Genomic DNA, 19,714 nt, shown 5'->3' on the forward strand with positions numbered 1-19,714 from the left:
AGAGTTAAGCTGTGCAGATAAAGAAGTTTGGGGGGAGGATAATAGCCAAGGGCTGAACCAAAAACAAATATTGAGAGTTTCTAAGAATTATTTCTCTAGTGCCAAGGATTTGATTTGCTGTTAATTTCCTTAAAATACCCTCCTTTGTACATGGGAGAAGTTATGATTAGTAACTGGAACAGTTGTCCGCATGCTTTGGGGTTGCTCACTGTCTGCATCGAAAATGTGACTTTGAGACAAGATATGCATTCCTTTGTGTCTGTCCCATATAGAGCACTCCAGGATGCATCTGTTTTAATAGTTGCAAGGTAGAAAAATTAACTAAAAATGGACCAAAACCTTAAGAGCTAAAACCATAAAGTTCTAGGAAGAAACATAAGAGGTAAATTTTAATGACCTTGGGTTTGGCAAACTATTCTTAGATATGACACCAAAAACATGAGTAAAAAGAGAAATTAGATAAATTGGACTTCATTAAAATTAAAACTGTTGTGTATCAAAAGACATTAGAAAAGGCAACCTACAGAATGGGAGAAAATACTTGCAAAACATGCATCTGATAGGGGCTTAATTTCTAGAATATATAAAGAACTCCTACAACTCAACAATAAAAAGACAACCCAAATGAAAACAAAGGACTTGAATGGACATGTTTTCCAAAGGCAATATACAAATGGTCAATAAGCACATGAAAAGACACTCAACATCCTTAGCCATTAGGCAAATGTAAATCAAACCATAATGAGATTAATTCTAGACATGCACTAGGATGCATGCAAAAAGATAGCTAATAACAAGTATTGTTAAGGATGTGGAGAAATTGCTAGCATACGTTGCTAGCAGGCTTGTAAAATGGTTCAGCCATGTATGTGAAAAACATTTTGCTGGTTCTTCAAAAAGTTAAACACAGAATTAGTACATGATGTAGCAATTCCATTCCTAGGTGTATATCCAAAAGAAGTGAAAACAGGGACTCCAGCAGATACCTGTATGCCAATGGTCATTGAAAATTTATTAACAATAACCAAAACGTGGAAACAACCCAAGTCCATCAACAGATGAATGGCAAAACAAAATGTGGTGTGGAATATTAGTTAGTCATAAAGAGGGATGAAGTTCTGATACACATTATAATATGGATAAACAGTGAAAACATTATTCAAAGAGAAATAAGCCAGAAAAAAAAGGACAAATATTGTATAAATTCACTTACATGAAATATCTAGACAGGCAAATTCATAGAGATAGGAAACAGATTAGAACTTACCATGGCTAGAGGAATGGGGAATTGGGAGTTATTGCTTAATAGTTACAGGGTTTCTGTTTGGGATGATGATAAATTTTAGAAATAAAGGGGATGGTTGAATAACATTGTGAATGTAATTATTGCCACTGAATTGTACATTTAAAATGGTAAAAATAGCATATTTTATTTTAAATATATTTTACCACGGTAGAATAGCTATAAAAAGAACTAATTGTTAAAGGTTTTAATTGAAGACTTAGTTATACTCAGTGTTCTATTGAATACTTGCTACGTTTCTTATATTGAAATGTATAAATTACTTGTAACTGGTAGATTTTATAGTTTGGGAAAATAGGAATCAGGCAGAAAGTATTAACTATTAAAAATGTACCTCAATACCATATAAAGTTTTAGAAAACCACTATATTTTAGAAGATATCTCAGTGCCACCAGATTGACTGTCTCATGGGGCTAAACTGATCTAGTAATTTAAGAATTCTTATATGAAGTGGTAACTGTAGGAAAGAGACAAGACTACTTGACTCGAGGTCAGAAAACCTGAGGTTGATTCTCAACCTGACACTTATTTGCTGTGAACTTCCAGAAAAAGCACACAATGTTACCAGTCTTGGTCTTCTTGTGTATAGGATGGGATAATAATTCTGTGTATTTAAAGAATTGAACAAAATAAGAAATATATCTTTTAAATCAGCCAGCAAAAACTCTTAGCCACAAGGTTGAAGAAACCCAAATGTCATCAGTGGGTGAGTGGAAAAACAAAATGTGGTACATACATAAAATGGAATATTATTGTCTCAAAAAGGAAGGAAATTCTGACACATGCTCTAACATGGATGAACTTGGAGGACGTTCTGCTTAGTGAAATAACCCACTCACAAAAGATCAAATAACGTACAACTCTACTTATCCTCAGTGTCTGAAGTAGTCAAATTAATAGAAACAGAAAGCAGAATTATGGTTGCCAGGGGCTGGGAGAGGGGAAATGAGGGGTTGTTGTTTATTGGATTTAGGGTTTCAGTTTTACAAGATGAAAAAGGTCAGCAGATTCATTGCACAACAATGTGAATATACTTAACACTACCTCACTAAACACTTAAAAATGGTTAAGATGGTAAATTCTATATTATGTGAATTTTACCACAATTAAAAAAATCAGTGCCAAATATGTAGTAAGTGTTCAACAAATACGTGTAAAATCCCAGTGGCTCCATATCACAAATTAACAGTGAACGGAAGATCATAAAGGAGAGAAGGCTCTGCCAATATAACTGAATATACAGATTGAAAACTGGCTGTCAACAAAGAGCAATTTCATATTAACATATAAAATTATGACACAGTTTGGGTTTTTCCATTATCAAAGAATTAAACTTTTATAATTTGGGATGCATTTTAATTACTTCCACACCTAAGGCCTATAAAGTTATTTTATTATAAAACATAATAGAGTGGAGAAAAATTCTTGGCCTTAATTGGAGGCATTATCAGAAATAATAAATCTGGTTTACAATATCCCCACTGGCAATTTTTTTTTTTTTAAATTTCAATTCTGCACGGAAGCACCAGCTTTATGAGGCTCAAGATGACATTATTAGTGGGTCAATTCACACAGTGGGCAGAGCTCTATGCCAGCTCCAGGCAGGGAAGACACAAAAGAAAGGGAAGATGGAGTCTGTGCCCTCTGGAGTTGACAGCTCATTTGGGGGCAGGGCCCAGTTACACACACTCATATGCATCACGCCTAATGAAACAGTTATACAGCACAATGAAGGATTGTGAGCAAAAACAGTATACAAATGAAGGGTGGTGTCAAGGCTGTTTCTTTATTCCAAGAGATTGCCCCTACCTTGAAAACCTCAAATCTCTTGAAAGCTGTGACAAAAAAATTCCAGGTCCAATGGACAACTCCTGGTTTTTCAAAGCCATACCTACTTTTTAAATTACGTTCTAAAATGTCTACAAGAGAGACACACAGGCAACTTTTTGAAAATGAGTTTACCTTATAGTTAATATATAGCCATCCTTTGGGACATGTTCCATGTTGTTTTGGGATATCTTTCTCTTTCTCTATGAGCCAAACCTTCTTTCGCTTACAGATGCTAGGCATAGAAACTGAACACTCTTCACTAGCCCAGAGTCCTGGAGGAGTAAATGAGTTAGAGATGACCTGAAATAATGGTGACTCTTTGTAAGCATTCTCTGTGTATCACATTTTTATGACTGCTAATGGTTTATCATAATTTTTTTAATCTAGAAATTGGACTAAACTGCTAACAGAGTTCTCTCGTGGCAAGAGCAAACTGGTCAGGGTGCTAAATCGGTAATTCTAATTTGAGAATGTAGGAATTTCGCAAATGCTAAAAAAAAGAAAAAATGCCCCAACTAACTGAAATATTACCGTTGAAATCACAGAACTGATTAAAGTGCTGAGAATATTTAACTTGGTTAACAGAAGAATGCAGAGTAATATTTTTGTTTTAAAATATTCAATTTCAATATAAAGAGAAACAAGATTCTAAAACAATAGATGATCATTTCTAATTTCTAATTCTTTAGAAAATACACAATGTAGAAAAATTAACTCTCTAACTTCTAAGAAAGAAGCACTTTTCAACACGCACCCTTAAACAAAACAGGCACACATAGACGTGCCCTCAGGAAGATACATCCCAAAGTCCTTAGCCTCCTGTAAAATGTATTTTAATTTAGAAGAGCTATATTTTCAGAGTAAAGGTTATAGAATGCATTTCATTAGCATTCGAGTTATAAATCCCAGAATAGGGCAGGGAGGCATGTAAATTGCAAAGGCAGGTTTCAGTTTTCTAGTGAGGGATATGAACCAAAAAAAAAAAAAAAAAAAAAAGGCATTTTGAAGGAGGGGCTGGCATGCTATTTTCAATGCAGAGTAGCTGCTAGTCTTCCAGAATCACAAAACAGCCTTTCTGTAGGCTGTTGTGACACCTGCTGGCAAAAGAGAGCTGATTAACAACGTGGTTTTTCCTTTCCTTTCTCTGCAGACACCCTTCCACCAAGGATTGCTTTCCGTGCTTATCCCTCTCCTGCCTTGATGCACAGGTTCACTATGAATCTGTTAAGAGTCAGGAACATAATTACCTTTTATAGGATAGAAAGAGTGGGGTGAATATGAGTGGACAATGAACTCAAATAACATTGTACTGATAAATTAAAAAAAAAACCCACCCATCTTAAACGTACATGTATTTCTAAATCCAACTTGGAGACAGTTGGTATTCTATGGCAAGAAACAGTTAATGACAGGCATTAAAAAAATAATTCAATGAAAATCTTTCTTAAATGGGAAAGTGGAAGTAAATTTCATAGAGGGTAAAGTTCTGGCCAAATATAAACTGAATATTAAGAAGAGATTTTAAAAATGAGCCCATATTGACATTTTATAGAGAATAGTATTTGTCAGGTATATTTTTGATCAGTGTCAGTGGGCCTATTTCTGGTGCCACTTTGGTTCATGAGGAATGACTTATCTGGTTGTAATTCATTTTCAAGAACATGAACACATGGAATTAACTGTAGGGATGACCATCCTTAAACCTTAAGACTGATGAAACGAAACACATTCAACTAAAAAGGAAATTAGCCAAATAAAACCTTTTCACTGAACTAATGCAATGAAAAGGAGACTTCAAGCCTCCTGAAAACTATCAGTTTGTATTATAAACCCCAAAATGGATGAGTAAAATAACCTGTTAGGGATGAAATGAAGCCACATCTCTGGCTCTGATTATTCATAGATCCATCTCTTCCCTTGTCCCAGTTTTGGTATGTTACTGGCGTTCCATCTCTCCAGCTGTAGGAAAATGGAAAAATTTAGGGTCTTCTCTTTTTCTGTATGTCCAGTCTCCAAACACCATTCTTGAAGTTCTGGGGTATGGACTAAAGGCATAATGTTTTACTAAATTAAAAAAATACTCATGTCTTTGGTTAGAGAAATGAAAATTTATGAGTTAAAGATAATGTTTGAAGGCTATTCAACAAATTGATCACTAAGATCTAGTCCAATCATTCTGCAAATAAAACCTGTCAAACAAAATAAAATGCAAATTGATCTAGGTCCATACCGAAATTCATCATTGGCTCTTTCTTCTTGAAGTCCAATCCACCAATTTATACCATACTTTGATAGCTATTAAAAAAAAAAAAGAAAGAAAATGTCAGCGTTTATTCTACTTGTTTTCCCTTTTCACTATTAAGATTAATGGGGTTGCTGTTAATAGCTTTCTATTCTTTAGTATTTTACCCAATTATCTAAAGAAGAGTACACTAGGCCTAGCATCTTCAGAGAACCTGAAACTTCATTATCTTAAAATATTCTCTCCTCATTATGAAGGGAAATTGGAATCAAATATTGAAAATCTTTCTTACAACTTTCCCTATGTATTTAAAAGTACATTTTCTAACTTTAATAATAGGGCTTTAAAAAGTAATATTGTAAAGTAAAATAGGACTCCTTTTTTTCCCTAAAAATTTAGTGTTTTATCATCTCAGCAGTTTATAGAAGTTTACTGCCTGTGCCATGCTGTTTGAAAACAATCAAGGCACAAAGACATCAATAGTAAAAAAGATTTTGAATTTTTGGCATTAGTCTGATTGTTAAGCTTTTAAACTGAGTCATAGCATGCTCCCCATTTAAATAGACACAATATAGGACAAAGGAATCTGACAGAACTTCCAGTGTTTCACAATCAGAAAATTATTTCTATATTTTAATGATATTGTACCATTATTTATCAGACAGATCCCAGTACACTAAAGTCTAAAATGAAACCCCATGTTCACACATGTGTGCATGGACATGTACATACATTATGGCAAATATAATACCGGACTGATGACCCTGGAAATTGAAATTCCCTCTTTAACTATAAAAGAGGAAGAGGCCGTAAGAATTTCTCTAAGACTTCTAAATCAATATACTGTATTGTGTGTGTGCTCAGTGTGTGTGTGTGTGTGTGTGTGTGTGTGTGTGTGTGTGTGAAATGTAACTTAATTTTTAAGCTAAAAGCCTGTTAATTTGAAAGCATTGCATATTTAAATTTGCACTTCATTTCTTCTGTAAAAATTGGAGAATACATCTTAAGATATATTTTTTTCCCACAGAATTTTGGGTCATCATACAACAGAACCTAACAACTCTCTAACATTCTAATTTATAAACAGGTATTTTTACTCCTTGAATAGTGTGGCTGTCTGCTATATCAGCAATTTGAGAATAATGTAAGATGGAGCAACTATAATTTGGGGTCCCTGAGGTGTTGTTTCATGGACATGTTCTTACATGCTGAATTTAGATTCCTTTTGTCAAGCTTTGGAATGGGTCCATTGAGACTGGCTGTGAACTCAGTGGGAGAACCACAACAATTTCATTCAATCTAAAGAGGTCTCACGTGCAACAATAGTGGAAATCACAGGCTGATTGTTCACTGCCCCAATTAGGGACCTCTAAAGAGAAATTATACCTACTGCATCTTAAGTGACATATTTATTACCACTTCAATTACAGCATGGTAATCCTCTATATGGCACACCACAACCTGTTGGGATACAGAATAGAGCTGCAAGCAAGAAGGACAAGCTAGAAGCTAGGGTGAAAAATGCATGGTGAAAAATAGATGTTTTAAATTTTAGCTTAGGTATAAATTCACAACAATAGAAGACTTATTAATATTCTTTCCTATAAAGAAATGTGATATGACCACAGATTTCATAACATCAACTATGTTTTGTGACAGCCATTATAGATAGCATCATATGGGAAGAATACTTATAAAAAAATACAGCACCAGCTAATATAATCTACAAAGTAATTAATCTACAATATAATACAAGGATGAATAGCCTGTCATCTCTTCAAATGTTTCCATCAAAAATACCAAAACCAAGTTATTTTAAGGTTTTTAAAACATCATATTTTGGTGGATGACTAATAGACTTGATATATTTTTGTTAGAAGTATTTAGACATGAACTTATAAAAATAAGAGTAAATTTCAATTTTGACATGCAAATATTGCACAACACAGCATAAAATGTTAGCTGAGTGGACTATTTGGCTAGTAGTTCATGTTAAACAATTCCCACAGTGCTATGGCTTTTTACTTTTTTGGCATTAATTTAACCCAACAAGATGGTTCAAAAAAGAAGTACTCAAAAATTCACTCTCATCATGCCTGTGGTATTCCGTTATTCAAAGAGAAAACACTGACTAACCACATTTCCAAGATAGAAACACTGTAAAAAAAAATTCTTCAGATTTTAAAAACTGTATCCAGCTTTCTTTTTCAATAGTTCTTTTACTTTCCAATTGTTATTTTTGTTCTTCACATTTCTAAGTTACTACTCTTTTAGGGAAACTATACAACACATATGGAATATTAAAAATATTTAATTAGTATTGTGATTCTTCCTGCACTAATAGGATGAGTGTGCCACAAAAGTGAGTGGTATGACCTCGACAAGTTTAGTTCACCATCCTGGCATAAAGTAGCTTCTGAACTGACTCCTTCTAGTAGGACCTTTGTAGATATGGAGTTTCTCGCTCATGAACTGTAAATGGTCACCATAAATACCACTACTCTCACCACCACCAAAAAGTGCCTAACACAGCCACAATATTATGCAATAATAAGAACTGTTTTGGAAACCTATAGTTTTCTTCTTTTTAAATTGATACCTTTCCCCTTAGCTCTCTTGCGCCTTTTTCAATCTGCACATTTTATACCATCCAGTAATTTTCTTTTGTGGTGTTAGATCAGTCAGCCGCTCACCCGTGATACTGACAGGGCAATTTATAACAACATGGTCTCAGGCTGGGTAACAGTTTTGCCATATAAGATACCATAAGGTTTGTGTGGTTTGAGATCACACTAGATTTAGCCCTCAACTAGTATCATAGCGCTAGGTATGACTTCTCAAACAACTAAACCGATGGGTTTTATTATTCCCTTCTATGGGAGGTATTAACTCTGCCATCCCCAACTGGCTTCCCAAACACTAATAATTGGGAGGTTGAATTAAGGGAAAGGTGAAGGTAGAAGACCTGCAGATATTTCCAGGAGAGCTAAGCTCATTGGAAAGATCAAAGAAGTCTTTCATTGCTCATGTCTGGGACAGAGCTGGCACCATCTTTTGGAGAGGGATTTTAGAACTAGCATTTTAATATAATGAAGACATTGTGCGCTTATATCCCTCCCATGGCTCTGCTCTGCTGCAAGCAGAGGGTTTTAAAATGACACCGTAAGTCAGATGGCCTGGGTTCACTTTCAGATTCCACCACTCAGCTGCTGTGCAAGTAACCAAGTTACTTCACCTCTTTGGAGTTTCAGCTTCCTCATCTGTAAAATGTACTAATAATAGACTTCCCATAGATAGTCCTTGGAAAGATTAAATGCCATTAAACATTAATACTTAGCACAGGGGCGCCTGGGTGGCGCAGTCGGTTAAGCGTCCGACTTCAGCCAGGTCACGATCTCGCGGTCCGTGAGTTCGAGCCCCGCGTCAGGCTCTGGGCTGATGGCTCAGAGCCTGGAGCCTGTTTCCAATTCTGTGTCTCCCTCTCTCTCTGCCCCTCCCCCGTTCATGCTCTGTCTCTCTCTGTCCCAAAAATAAATAAACGTTGAAAAAAAAATTAAAAAAAAAATACTTAGCACAGTGCCTGACACTGTTACAGTAAGTACTGGCCAAATATCAGTTCCCTTTGAGACATACACTTTGTCATGTCAGAGGATGGATTGGTTTTCAGACATTGACCTGATGTCTTGTTATTGCCACCAGGAATCTGCTGTCTTGTTAAAGAAACAAACATATTTTATGACATCATGTTAATACTTAACATTATGGTTTTGGCTTGAGTGTTCCATTTGTGGGAGAGGAAAGGTGGTAAAAATAGTGCACAAAATAGTGGGGAACATCATGTTCTAGCGATTGGTCTATCACTGAGTCTGTGGGACTGTGAGGTTGTCATCGAATATCCCTGTTGTTCAGCTTTTTCCATCACAAATCAGTAGTGGTCTTGACCTACGTACACCTCACAGGTGTAAAGGAAGGCATTTCTCTTACAACCCAAGGATGCTTTAAATATAGAGCTTCATTTTAACAATCAACTTACAAACATATGAAAAGATGATAGCTCAAGAAAGGATTCCTGGTGATCATGAAATAATGTTAAATTATGGAAAAGAAAAAAAGTCTTTTCCTTACTTTCAAAGATTTCCTAAGGAAAACTGGGAGTGAGGTTTCTCCCCTTAATGTCCCCTTGGTAATTTCTACATATTGCTCCCTTTTCACTTATTATTACTTCCAGTTTTATTTATTTATTTATTATTTTTTTTTAACGTTTTATTTATTTTTGAGACAGGGAGAGACAGAGCATGAACAGGGGAGGGTCAGAGAGAGGGAGACACAGAATCTGAAACATGGTCCAGGCTCTGAGCTGTCAGCACAGAGCCCGACGCGGGGCTCGAACTCATGGACCGCGAGATCATGACCTGAGCCGAAGTCGGCCGCTTAACCGACTGAGCCACCCAGGCGCCCCAAGTTTTTTTTAAAAACAGAGTCTGTATCTCATTTTTGTGTTCTTGACATTATGTCTTTGACAAATATCACAATCCCCGACACTTACCTTAATAAATACTTAGTAAGTAATACTTAAAAAATACTTAATAAACACTTACCTTAATAAATGCTTGGTGAAGAAACACAAGGAAAACATATACTATTCCTGGCAGTCTGTTTCATTATTTAACAGGTTTTGGATGCCTTTCCAATTAGCCTAGCTCCTCAAAGATTGTCTAAGTCTTTGTTTTACATTGAAATGGAAAACCACTCCCTATCGTTTTCTGAATATTGAGTCTTTAGAGTCTTATAAATATTGTACTCTTGTAAGTAAAATTCAGAACTTTTTTTTTTAATTTTTTTTTCAACGTTTTTTATTTATTTTTGGGACAGAGAGAGACAGAGCGTGAACGGGGGAGGGGCAGAGAGACAGGGAGACACAGAATCGGAAACAGGCTCCAGGCTCTGAGCCATCAGCCCAGAGCCCGACGCGGGGCTCGAACTCACGGACCGCGAGATCGTGACCTGGCTGAAGTCGGACGCTTAACCGACTGCGCCACCCAGGCGCCCCCTTTTTATTTTTAATTTTTTTTCAACGTTTTTTATTTATTTTTGGGACAGAGAGAGACAGAGCATGAACGGGAGAGGGGCAGAGAGAGAGGGAGACACAGAATCGGAAACAGGCTCCAGGCTCCGAGCCATCAGCCCAGAGCCCGACGCGGGGCTCGAACTCACGGACCGCGAGATCGTGACCTGGCTGAAGTCGGACGCTTAACCGACTGCGCCACCCAGGCGCCCCCTTTTTTTTTTTTTAATTTTTTTTTCAACGTTTTTTATTTATTTTTGGGACAGAGAGAGACAGAGCATGAATGGGGGAGGGGCAGAGAGAGAGGGAGACACAGAATTGGAATAAAATTCAGAACTTTAAATCAGCCATGTGCTCTCTCCACCCTCTCCCCAGTATACCATGTCTCTCATTTGTGCTTTATTTTCTCCCATTCAATTTATCTATTTGTCTTTTTCTAAACTATTTTCTAATGCTATGTGCTTATATTGATTATGGTCTTTCTTCTCAGACTAGATTATAAGCTTCACAAGGGCAGGAATTTTTGTCTGTTTTAATCACTGATAGAGCCCAAGTCCTTCAAAGAGTAGACTCCGAATAAATATGTCCAGAATGACTGAATGACCCTCACTGAAACAATAAAGCCCTACTTACTCATACTGATGCTACTAAGAATCAAGAAAAGTGATATGATGACCAACATAGTAAGCCTGTGTTTCCATTATTTTCTCTTAATCCCTATACGAAAAAGAAAAACAATTCTTAAAAAACCTGTGGCTTTTAATGAAACTTAAATAAATGTCTGAAATTAAAAAAAAAAAAAAAATCCTCCCAAAGACCGAAGAAGGGGCTAAGCTCTGAATCTCTCATGGTTAATTATACTGAAATACCGCTCTTATTTTGCTGAGGATAAATTCTTGCTCATGTGCAGAATGAATTGTGAGAAGATCACCACGTAGCCAGCCACAGACAAACTCAAAGGAGGACCATTCTGCAGCATAGGTATGAAAAAGATACTCTGCATCCTGATAAAAGAGCCAGGGTGCATCTGAAAAACAACAAGACCAAAAAAAACAAAAACCAATGCAAATCATGCAAAAACTATTGACTGATATAATGCAGACTTAATAGGATATGTTATGATCGACCCCAAATTTGTAATTCAGTTGCTTAGCATTAAAAACAATGTGTGCATTTACATATACATAAATATTTTTACATACACATAACTCAGCATATAATTTGCTTAATTTCCTTGGTATATCTAAGAAAACTACATTTGTATTCCAAGGTCTGGGATAAATGCATATTTTAAAGTCACATGTCATGAAAAGAGTGTTAAGCTATAATACTAATCTTTAATCATATTTAATGACTTTTATTAATTTGATTATTAGTTACTTTGAGCAAATTAGTTCTGGATTGAAATAAGAAAAGAGAGGCTCAATTGGAGGACTGTAATAATACAGTAATTGTATATGATAGCAGGTAGTTAGAAATTGAAGAACCGCCAGGATAGCTCTTACCGTACTGGTACCAGGGTGGAATCTTGGGTCTCACATCTGCAAAGTGAAAACAAGCCACCTTGAGGGACATTTCTTCACAAGTGCACCAACTCTGAAGTACTTCAGCTCTAAACACAACATCTTGGACTTTGCTCTTTAAAAGAGCATTTAAAAACCAGGTACTTTTGTGCTGTCTGAAATATGGTTAGTTCTCAAACCTGAAAAGGAGGCTCAAGAGAGGCCTCCGATTAAAGAAGAAAGGATGTGAGCACTTGTCAAGGGCCTACTGTGTGGCACACACTGTGGCGGGTGTTTTCTCTTACTCATTTGACAAGTGATTTGGTTTGCTTGTCATGTCACAGTGACATTTCTTCGAGACTGTACTTGAAAAATATCATATTCCACAATACAGTTGGTTATCTTTGTTTCCCATTAACTAAATTAGCGTACTGCCGTGGTGTCACCTTTTCTCATTCCCCTACGATGCATCCTTTGCTCAACTCGTGCAATTTGGTTCATCACGAGGGTTGTTAGTACTGTAGACCAGGATGCTTACATTTTAGATTTCTGTAACTCTTCACTTGGAAAAGTGCCATGGATTATTAGAAAGCAAACACATAGTAAAGATCTTATTACTATTTTTACCTCTTGGAATCTTGCATATCCATTCACGTTTGGAACCACAGTGCAAGGGCAGCAATGTTTTATTTGCTTTATAAATAGCACAATTTCTTGCATCTTCTCCAAAATAAGTATTGTCTAAAAATGAAGAGACAACCTGCAGCAGATCAAGTTCATTATTTCTTAATGATGATCCCCCACAAAAAGTTTCTCTGTAAATAAATCACAATAGGCTTCTGGAGGAAGCTTAAGAAATGTCTGGATAAGATTGCATTTAGGGGCGCCTGGGTGGCTCAGTCGGTTAAGCGGCCAACTTCGGCTCAGGTCATGATCTTGTGGTCTGTGAGTTCGAGACCCGCGTCGGCTCTGTGCTGACAGCTCAGAGCCTGGAGCCTGTTTCAGATTCTGTGTCTCCCTCTCTCTGACCCTTCCCCGTTCATGCTCTGTCTCTCCCTGTCTCAAAAATAAATAAACGTTAAAAAAAATTAAAAAGATTGCATTTAAAGGTTGTCCCACATTTGCAAAGAACAAGCTAACCAAATTAGCATTTTTCCTTAAGGATGCTTTTTTCCTAAAAAGAAGCATGCTATTCCTTTCTCCAGAGAGAACAAATCAGGTGCATGCTCCCTTCTGAGGTTGTACTGTTGTCTCACTGGCTGCAATAGGCTTGTCCTGGGACCCTGGGTAAACTTCTGAAAGGCTCTGGTCAGATTTGAGTCCCTTCTGTGATGTAGATTCTTTTGCATGTATGCTAAGCTTTTCGTCTTCAGTCACTAAATTTTAATTCATCACTGGCTTTAATTGGGAAACGATCCATACTTTTCATGAATGATCGTGTATAGGGATATGAAGTAAAGATTCATTCTTCTCAATGATTTAAATGGCTACCTGACAGAAGAATGGATGGACCACAAGTAAAACTGGAGCAAAAATTTGGGAAAAAGAGGATGTTTGAAACGTAATACTCCTCTTCAAACATGTACACAATCATACAATAACTCATCTAGCTTACATGTATGTAAGCTCAGATTCAGGCAATGGTGTGCATTTGAATATTTGTTTTGTCTAGTAGGGAGTGGTGGTGAGGAACTCAGTGCACTGCTTCATGGCTTTATCTCATTTATTCTGAACCAAATTGTTCCTCTCTATTACTAATAAGACTGTTTTACTAAAACAAAAGGAAGCATTCTCAACCTCTACATGGCACATTTAATTTTTCAAGTGCCACATTGACATTAATCACCCAAGTGTGCCATATGGTGGCTGCCATTTATGTAGCAGGCGGACTCTGCTAAGTTCCTTCCACTCTCTGGGCCTCAGTTTCTTTGACAGCAAAATAGATGGGTGGGGCTGCGTGATCTCTATGTATATATGATCTCTATATATATGATCTGCGTGATCTCTATATCTATGTATATAATAAGGCCTTATTATTTTTGTTTCCCACATAGAGTTTTCCACAGATCCTTTCCTTGCCACAGATTTTCTCTAGTGGGGCTAGAGATCTTATTTCTCTATTGATCTTTACTATGTCAAAGTTTGGCCAACTGGGAGACACTATAACATCATAGCTTTGGAGGCAGACAACGTGTGTACAAATCCTGGCTCTCTGAAGCATTATTTTAGGCAAACTATTTAAGCATTCTAATAACCACTGCACTGAATCATCATAAGGGGAAATGAGATCATGCTGCGGCACATTCAACCCAGTGTTTGGAACATAATTCAGGTTCAGTAAATAGCAGCTGCATTAAATGCTCACTGCTGGCTCTTGCTAGTGGCCCCATTTCACAGGTGAAACTGAATAACTTGATTTTGCATGGGCCTCAGATGAATCCCATTTCGATCTGGGATACTGCTTCCATTTTTTCCCTATCATCTTGAGGGAAATGTGAGACTTCCTCATTGCGCCTGAAAAACAATGTAATAGGGAGGAGTTTCTTCTTTCTTTCCTTCACAGAGGTTTTTACAAGCATGAGGCTGAATGAAAAGCAAAGTATTATTTTTTCTTTCTGAATAACTTGCTCTGGTTGAGGAGATGGTATTTCTGAGTGTGGCATTTCTGTCCTTTTAGAGATAAACTGAAATGGTTTTTTTCCATTGTAATCTGGACTTGGGTCCCACATTCATATAATTAGGTACTAAGCCAGAGAGGGAGGGTGGGGTAAAGAAAGCCTCATATTATGTTAAACAATAGTTGCTTCTTTCTTGAGACTTCACATGGGAGATAGTCTGGGGACATTTCAGAGATCTTTGATCCCTTTCCAGGATAAGATCCTACAGTTGGCCTCAGAACTATGTGGCTAGTAAAGGTTTCCCAGGACTTTGCAGAAATTACTCTAATGGTACTGAGATCTGGTGCAGTTTTCGATCTGGGTCTGAGTCACAGGAAATATAGTCATTATTTCCAGTTTCTGTTGGCTGGTTTACCAAGGTGTTCCAGGGCCACCTGTTTTGAATTCATTTCCTTTTCTTCAGTTTGGAAAAACTTACAGGAGTCCCATCAGACCACTCCCAGGAGCCCGCATTCAGTGGGTTTCTTTTATTAAATCCAATCCAGAACTGCCTTTCTTCTGTCCTGTGAATAGAAAAACAAAAACTTGGCTCTTCCTATTGAATTCATAACATTATGTAAAAGGTTCAAGAAATATTTTAAAGTAATTATGTGTGTAGGAAACAGCTGATACTACTGGCAGGATGGATCAAGTCAAACAAACATTTATTGAACATTTCCTTTATGCAAAACCTGAGCTATGAAATGAATGTAGAGAAGATTAGCCTGGCTTCCCGTTTCTCTTGGCTTATAGGGTGCGCTCACTGGTGACGTGCGGTTGGGGGAAAAGTCAACCTATATTGAGAACATTGCTTTCTCATGTTCATTAGGAGTGGCAACACCTTTCAATCAAGATAACAACACATGAAAGCAAGTTGGTAAGAAATTTTGGAGCATCTTTTCCCTAGAGGACTTTTTACTATTTCACTATGTATTTATTACTTTACTATGCTTTGATTTGTTGCTTTTTTTTTTTTTTTTTTTTGGTCAAATGTTCATGTATTCTCTGAAGGTTAATTACCACCACCCCCTTTAATAGAAGGTACACAGTAGATTTTGTTTTTTTGTTTTTTTCAGATTCCAACATAAATAATTTCATAGCAAATCAGTCTGAGGCACAGTAGATTAACTTCGGCAGTCACCACTGGGTTAGATGTGGTGAAAAACCCCACAGAGAACCATCTTCCCTCCTATTAGGTGGAGGAAAAATACATCAAACCACAGAGTACTCAATAAATCAACCAATAAATTCTAACTGTACAATAACCCATCTCACTAAGACAATTTTCTGAGAATAATTTGGAGAATTAAAGATTTAAAAGATTCAGAAATCATGACAGATGCTTTATTTTCATTAGTATAGAGAAGAAAGACTATTCTGAAGCATCCACTTCTCAAATATGAGAGCTACTGTGCCTGAACAATACAAATGAAAGTAAAATGTGACTTAGAAATCCGAGAGGTCACTGGGGCCTGGCTGGCAACTGCCATGATTACAGTTTACAATTTACAATTTATAAGGTTATGGAGGCAGAGAATGCTGCCTTAAGGTTAAGCCAGGTACCTTAACATCAATGGTCTAGGCTGGGAATTCATATCACTCTCCTGCCTTGAGAACTTTTTGTTCCTTTACTCACAGAGTTCAACATTTTTCCTGATATGTCCTGGCTCTTAGGTGATGAACTGGCATTAATTTTCTCTTCATCCATTTCCTAAAATTGTATGATTTTTAATAATATAATAAATAATAAAATAGAAATAGAAAATCAGTGCCATAAGGAGGAGAATATATGCTAACTATGAGATTTGGTTTATTTGCTCTAAGCAAACATGAGATTTTGTTGAACTCCCTGGCAGTCTGGGCACAAAGTAATATTATATAGCTTTTATGATTAAGTGCTAAAGATTAATAATTTGATAGATGCTTAATATGAAAGTAATTTCAAGTGTGAGAACTTATAGAAATAGAAATGACATAATGATATTTGATCTCACAGCAAATTTGGAAGCAGTTTGCACATGTTTGTTTCACATAGCAAATCTCACTATACTCAAGTATGAAAGGATGTTTTGCAAGGGGCTAAAGTCATGAAGCAAAGTTACAACTTAGAAGGATGGAGATAATCCCATATCCCTTGGATCTGTGGCCTCATACCAGACTAACAATCCAATTAAATCCAATTAATCAGGAAGCTTCTTGAACTTTTCTTCAGTCTCAGAGAATCTGACTCAGCAGCTCTGGTGTGAGACCAGAGGGCTTTGTATTATAAGGTGTCCCAAGTGAGTGTGATAATCAGCCAAATTTGGGAAGCATGATTTTTAGGTCAGCATTTCCCATAGACACTAGCAGTTCCATGGAATGTTGATAAGTATTCTCAAAAAAAAAAAAAAAAAAAAAAGGAGATTTGTGGTCAAAGAAAGTGCTTCCTTCTAGAAGCCTTTACAATGCTAAGGCATATGGCAAATTTCCAAGTTTGTGCCTTGTTTTGCAAACATATTTGACTTTTTCCCCCCCAGCAGTGCTCTGTGAAACTCACATTGGGAGATGTTGTCAACGACTCCTACCATTAAGGTCATTACTGTTGATGTTGGAGATGAATAATTTGATAGATATTACATATTAATCTTTTTGTGGAATATCCTAAAGGAAACTTATGGGAAGACCAGGATTTTCCTCAAAAAGTTGTTCTGGATTTTTCTCTGTGATTCAAGCAAGTGTTTCATTGAGACTCCAGATTTCCAGAGCTTACAGCATAGTACTTGGTGTTACATTTGTTTTTACTAAATAAATGTGTGGAGCCATGGAGTCAGGCCCCCTTAGACTACAACATTTTCAGGGGTGAGATTTTGTCCATCCTATCTATTGCATGCTCCAGCCAACTATGCATATAAAAGTACCCCTTCCATAGAAGATATTCCAAACATGTATGCTAGTTGACAAGAACATTTTACAGAAAGAGGCCAATGGATAAGAAGGCTCACTAAAAGAGAACATAATGGCTGTCCTCAAATAACCAACAATAGAGTAGACTTGATCTGTATTGCTCTGGCTTACTAGAAAGTTGATCTTTGAAATCACCCTCCAGTAATGGAACGGGCATTCTCCCAAATAAGAAGCACTCTGAAAGGGATTGTGCAGACAGAAGATGACCACAGGAATACCGCAGAATGAATTTTTGTATTGGGTAGAAAATAGTACAAGCCTTTTACGTTTCTTCAAGTTTAAACTAAATTGATTTTCTAACTCCATGCAGTTCAAGATTCTGTAAACTTGCGAGGTAGATGCCAACAAGTGAATGCCTGGTTCCTCAAATGTAAAATTGGGAATCAATCAATAGGGCTTTCTTTTTTTTCCAAGCAAAATCTTACATGGACTCTATTATAACAAAATAAATAGAAGAGGAGCTGGTGGGAGCTGCTCTCGTAGGTCAGTGAGCACAGAAGCGGGACTTCTGTCCCTTGTTCCCTTCCTAGTCCTGAGTTCCAGGACTCTTGGGATTCCCAGGCAACAGTTTGAAAATCATGGGGCTAGATAATTACTGAGTTTGGCAGAGAAGCTCTAAAATTCTGATTTGAAGTACACAGAAAAAATTTCAAATATCAAAACAATCATCACTTTGTTCTTTGTTTTATGTAATGAGAACTGGGTGCAATATAAATATAAAACTGTATATGTACGTATTTTTCTTTCACAACTAATGGCTAGTTGCTTTTAGGCTTAAATACTTGAGATTTTAAACAAATATTTGGAATACTCTTCCCTGAGAACTCATAACTGGGAGACAGAATATTTGATTGCATTTTTCAAAATGAACAAGTATTTACCTATTGAATTTTGAATGCAAAAGCTCATTCACAAAATTCTCTTCCTCAATATGGGCAAAGCTTGCAAGATGAGCTCCAAATTCTTCACAAAATGCTTCTGCTTCTCTCCATGTTCTTTTCATCAGGACTTTTTCACTATGAAATACCTGGTTTAGTAAGAAGCAAAGAAAAGTTGACACTATCATGGATAAGGTGAGGTTGTTTAATTCTCGACAAGAAAATAACAGTAGTATAATTGTCATTAATCTATATTAAAAGCTTGACCCAGTAGGGGAAAATAACATTTATTGAACTAGAATGTGTCTACTCCTCGTAAAACTGTTATCTCATTTTATTCTCACAACAAATTCATGAGGATGATAGAAGGAATCAGCTCAGTTTTATAAAGGAACTCCTTGAGTTCCTTTTTTTTTTCTTCTAAATTTCCTGTAACTGGCATATACTTGTCCCTTAATAAATGTTTGTCAAGAGACAATGAGAGTCAGGCTAAGAGAGATTACAAATTTCCAGTCACAGAGCTACAAATAGGCAGGACTAGGATTACATCCAGCACTCCTTCCTGCAGGAGCCCATGAATTTCCATCCCACCAGATTGCCTTCTGACAAATTAGAATTGGCTGAAGGATCATGAATCTGGCTGACCCACAGCAAGAAATGAGAAATGAGACCTGGGACCTAGGGCAGGTATATTACTAAGTTCTTTGGGTTTTAGCTGTGCCTAAATTCTCTGCTGTTTCTCAGCTGTCCTTGCAGTAGCAGGAAGAAGTCAGTCAAATGGAGAGTCTGGTCCTGACTTTATTTAAGATCAAGGGTAAGGGCCCAAAAACACGGAACTCCAAATCCTGGGCCTCTGTGCCCTCCTTGTTTTTAATTGCCTGACACTGCTCCCAAGTTTCTGATGCCAGGCAGGCACCCTGCGGCCAGGCTTTGCCAAGCTCTGATTTGCTGAGACCAGAATGAATGGTTTTCCCAGTCATCTGGGCCACAGCACAGCCTTTCCATCTTTTAAATTATATGTCAAAACTCAGCTCCTCTGGGAACCTTTTCTTGAATCACTTAAAATTCATCAATCCTACCACCATGCCCATCAAACACACCTTTACATTTGTTGTCACGTCAGGGTAATATATGGTAGAAAAAGCACTGAACTGGGATTCCCAAGACCAGGAATTTATTCCAATTCTGTCAACAGATAATTGTGATCTTGGGCAAATCACTTCATCCTGCTGCCTCAGTTTACTCATTTGTAAAGTTTAACTTACTGCTTTGTGAGGTCACTGTTACCCAATG

General features: G+C 36.9%; 1 protein-coding gene across 1 annotated transcript in view; it reads right to left on the reverse strand.

Moving 5' to 3' along the window:
* The window catches only part of PLA2R1 (phospholipase A2 receptor 1), a 119,945-nt gene that overhangs the window by 23,359 nt on the left and 76,872 nt on the right, over positions 1-19,714 (reverse strand). Inside the window, exons 13-20 of the mRNA XM_030324393.1 lie at positions 18,425-18,570; positions 15,040-15,124; positions 12,571-12,703; positions 11,947-11,982; positions 11,311-11,468; positions 5,365-5,429; positions 4,990-5,093; positions 3,267-3,406 (exon numbers count right to left, since the gene is read on the reverse strand). Of these exons, the coding sequence (XP_030180253.1) occupies positions 3,267-3,406; positions 4,990-5,093; positions 5,365-5,429; positions 11,311-11,468; positions 11,947-11,982; positions 12,571-12,703; positions 15,040-15,124; positions 18,425-18,570 (867 nt within the window). The remainder of the gene's footprint in view (positions 1-3,266; positions 3,407-4,989; positions 5,094-5,364; positions 5,430-11,310; positions 11,469-11,946; positions 11,983-12,570; positions 12,704-15,039; positions 15,125-18,424; positions 18,571-19,714) is intronic.

Source organism: Lynx canadensis, chromosome C1, assembly GCF_007474595.2.
Source record: "Lynx canadensis isolate LIC74 chromosome C1, mLynCan4.pri.v2, whole genome shotgun sequence".
Taxonomy (NCBI): Eukaryota; Metazoa; Chordata; class Mammalia; order Carnivora; family Felidae; genus Lynx; species Lynx canadensis.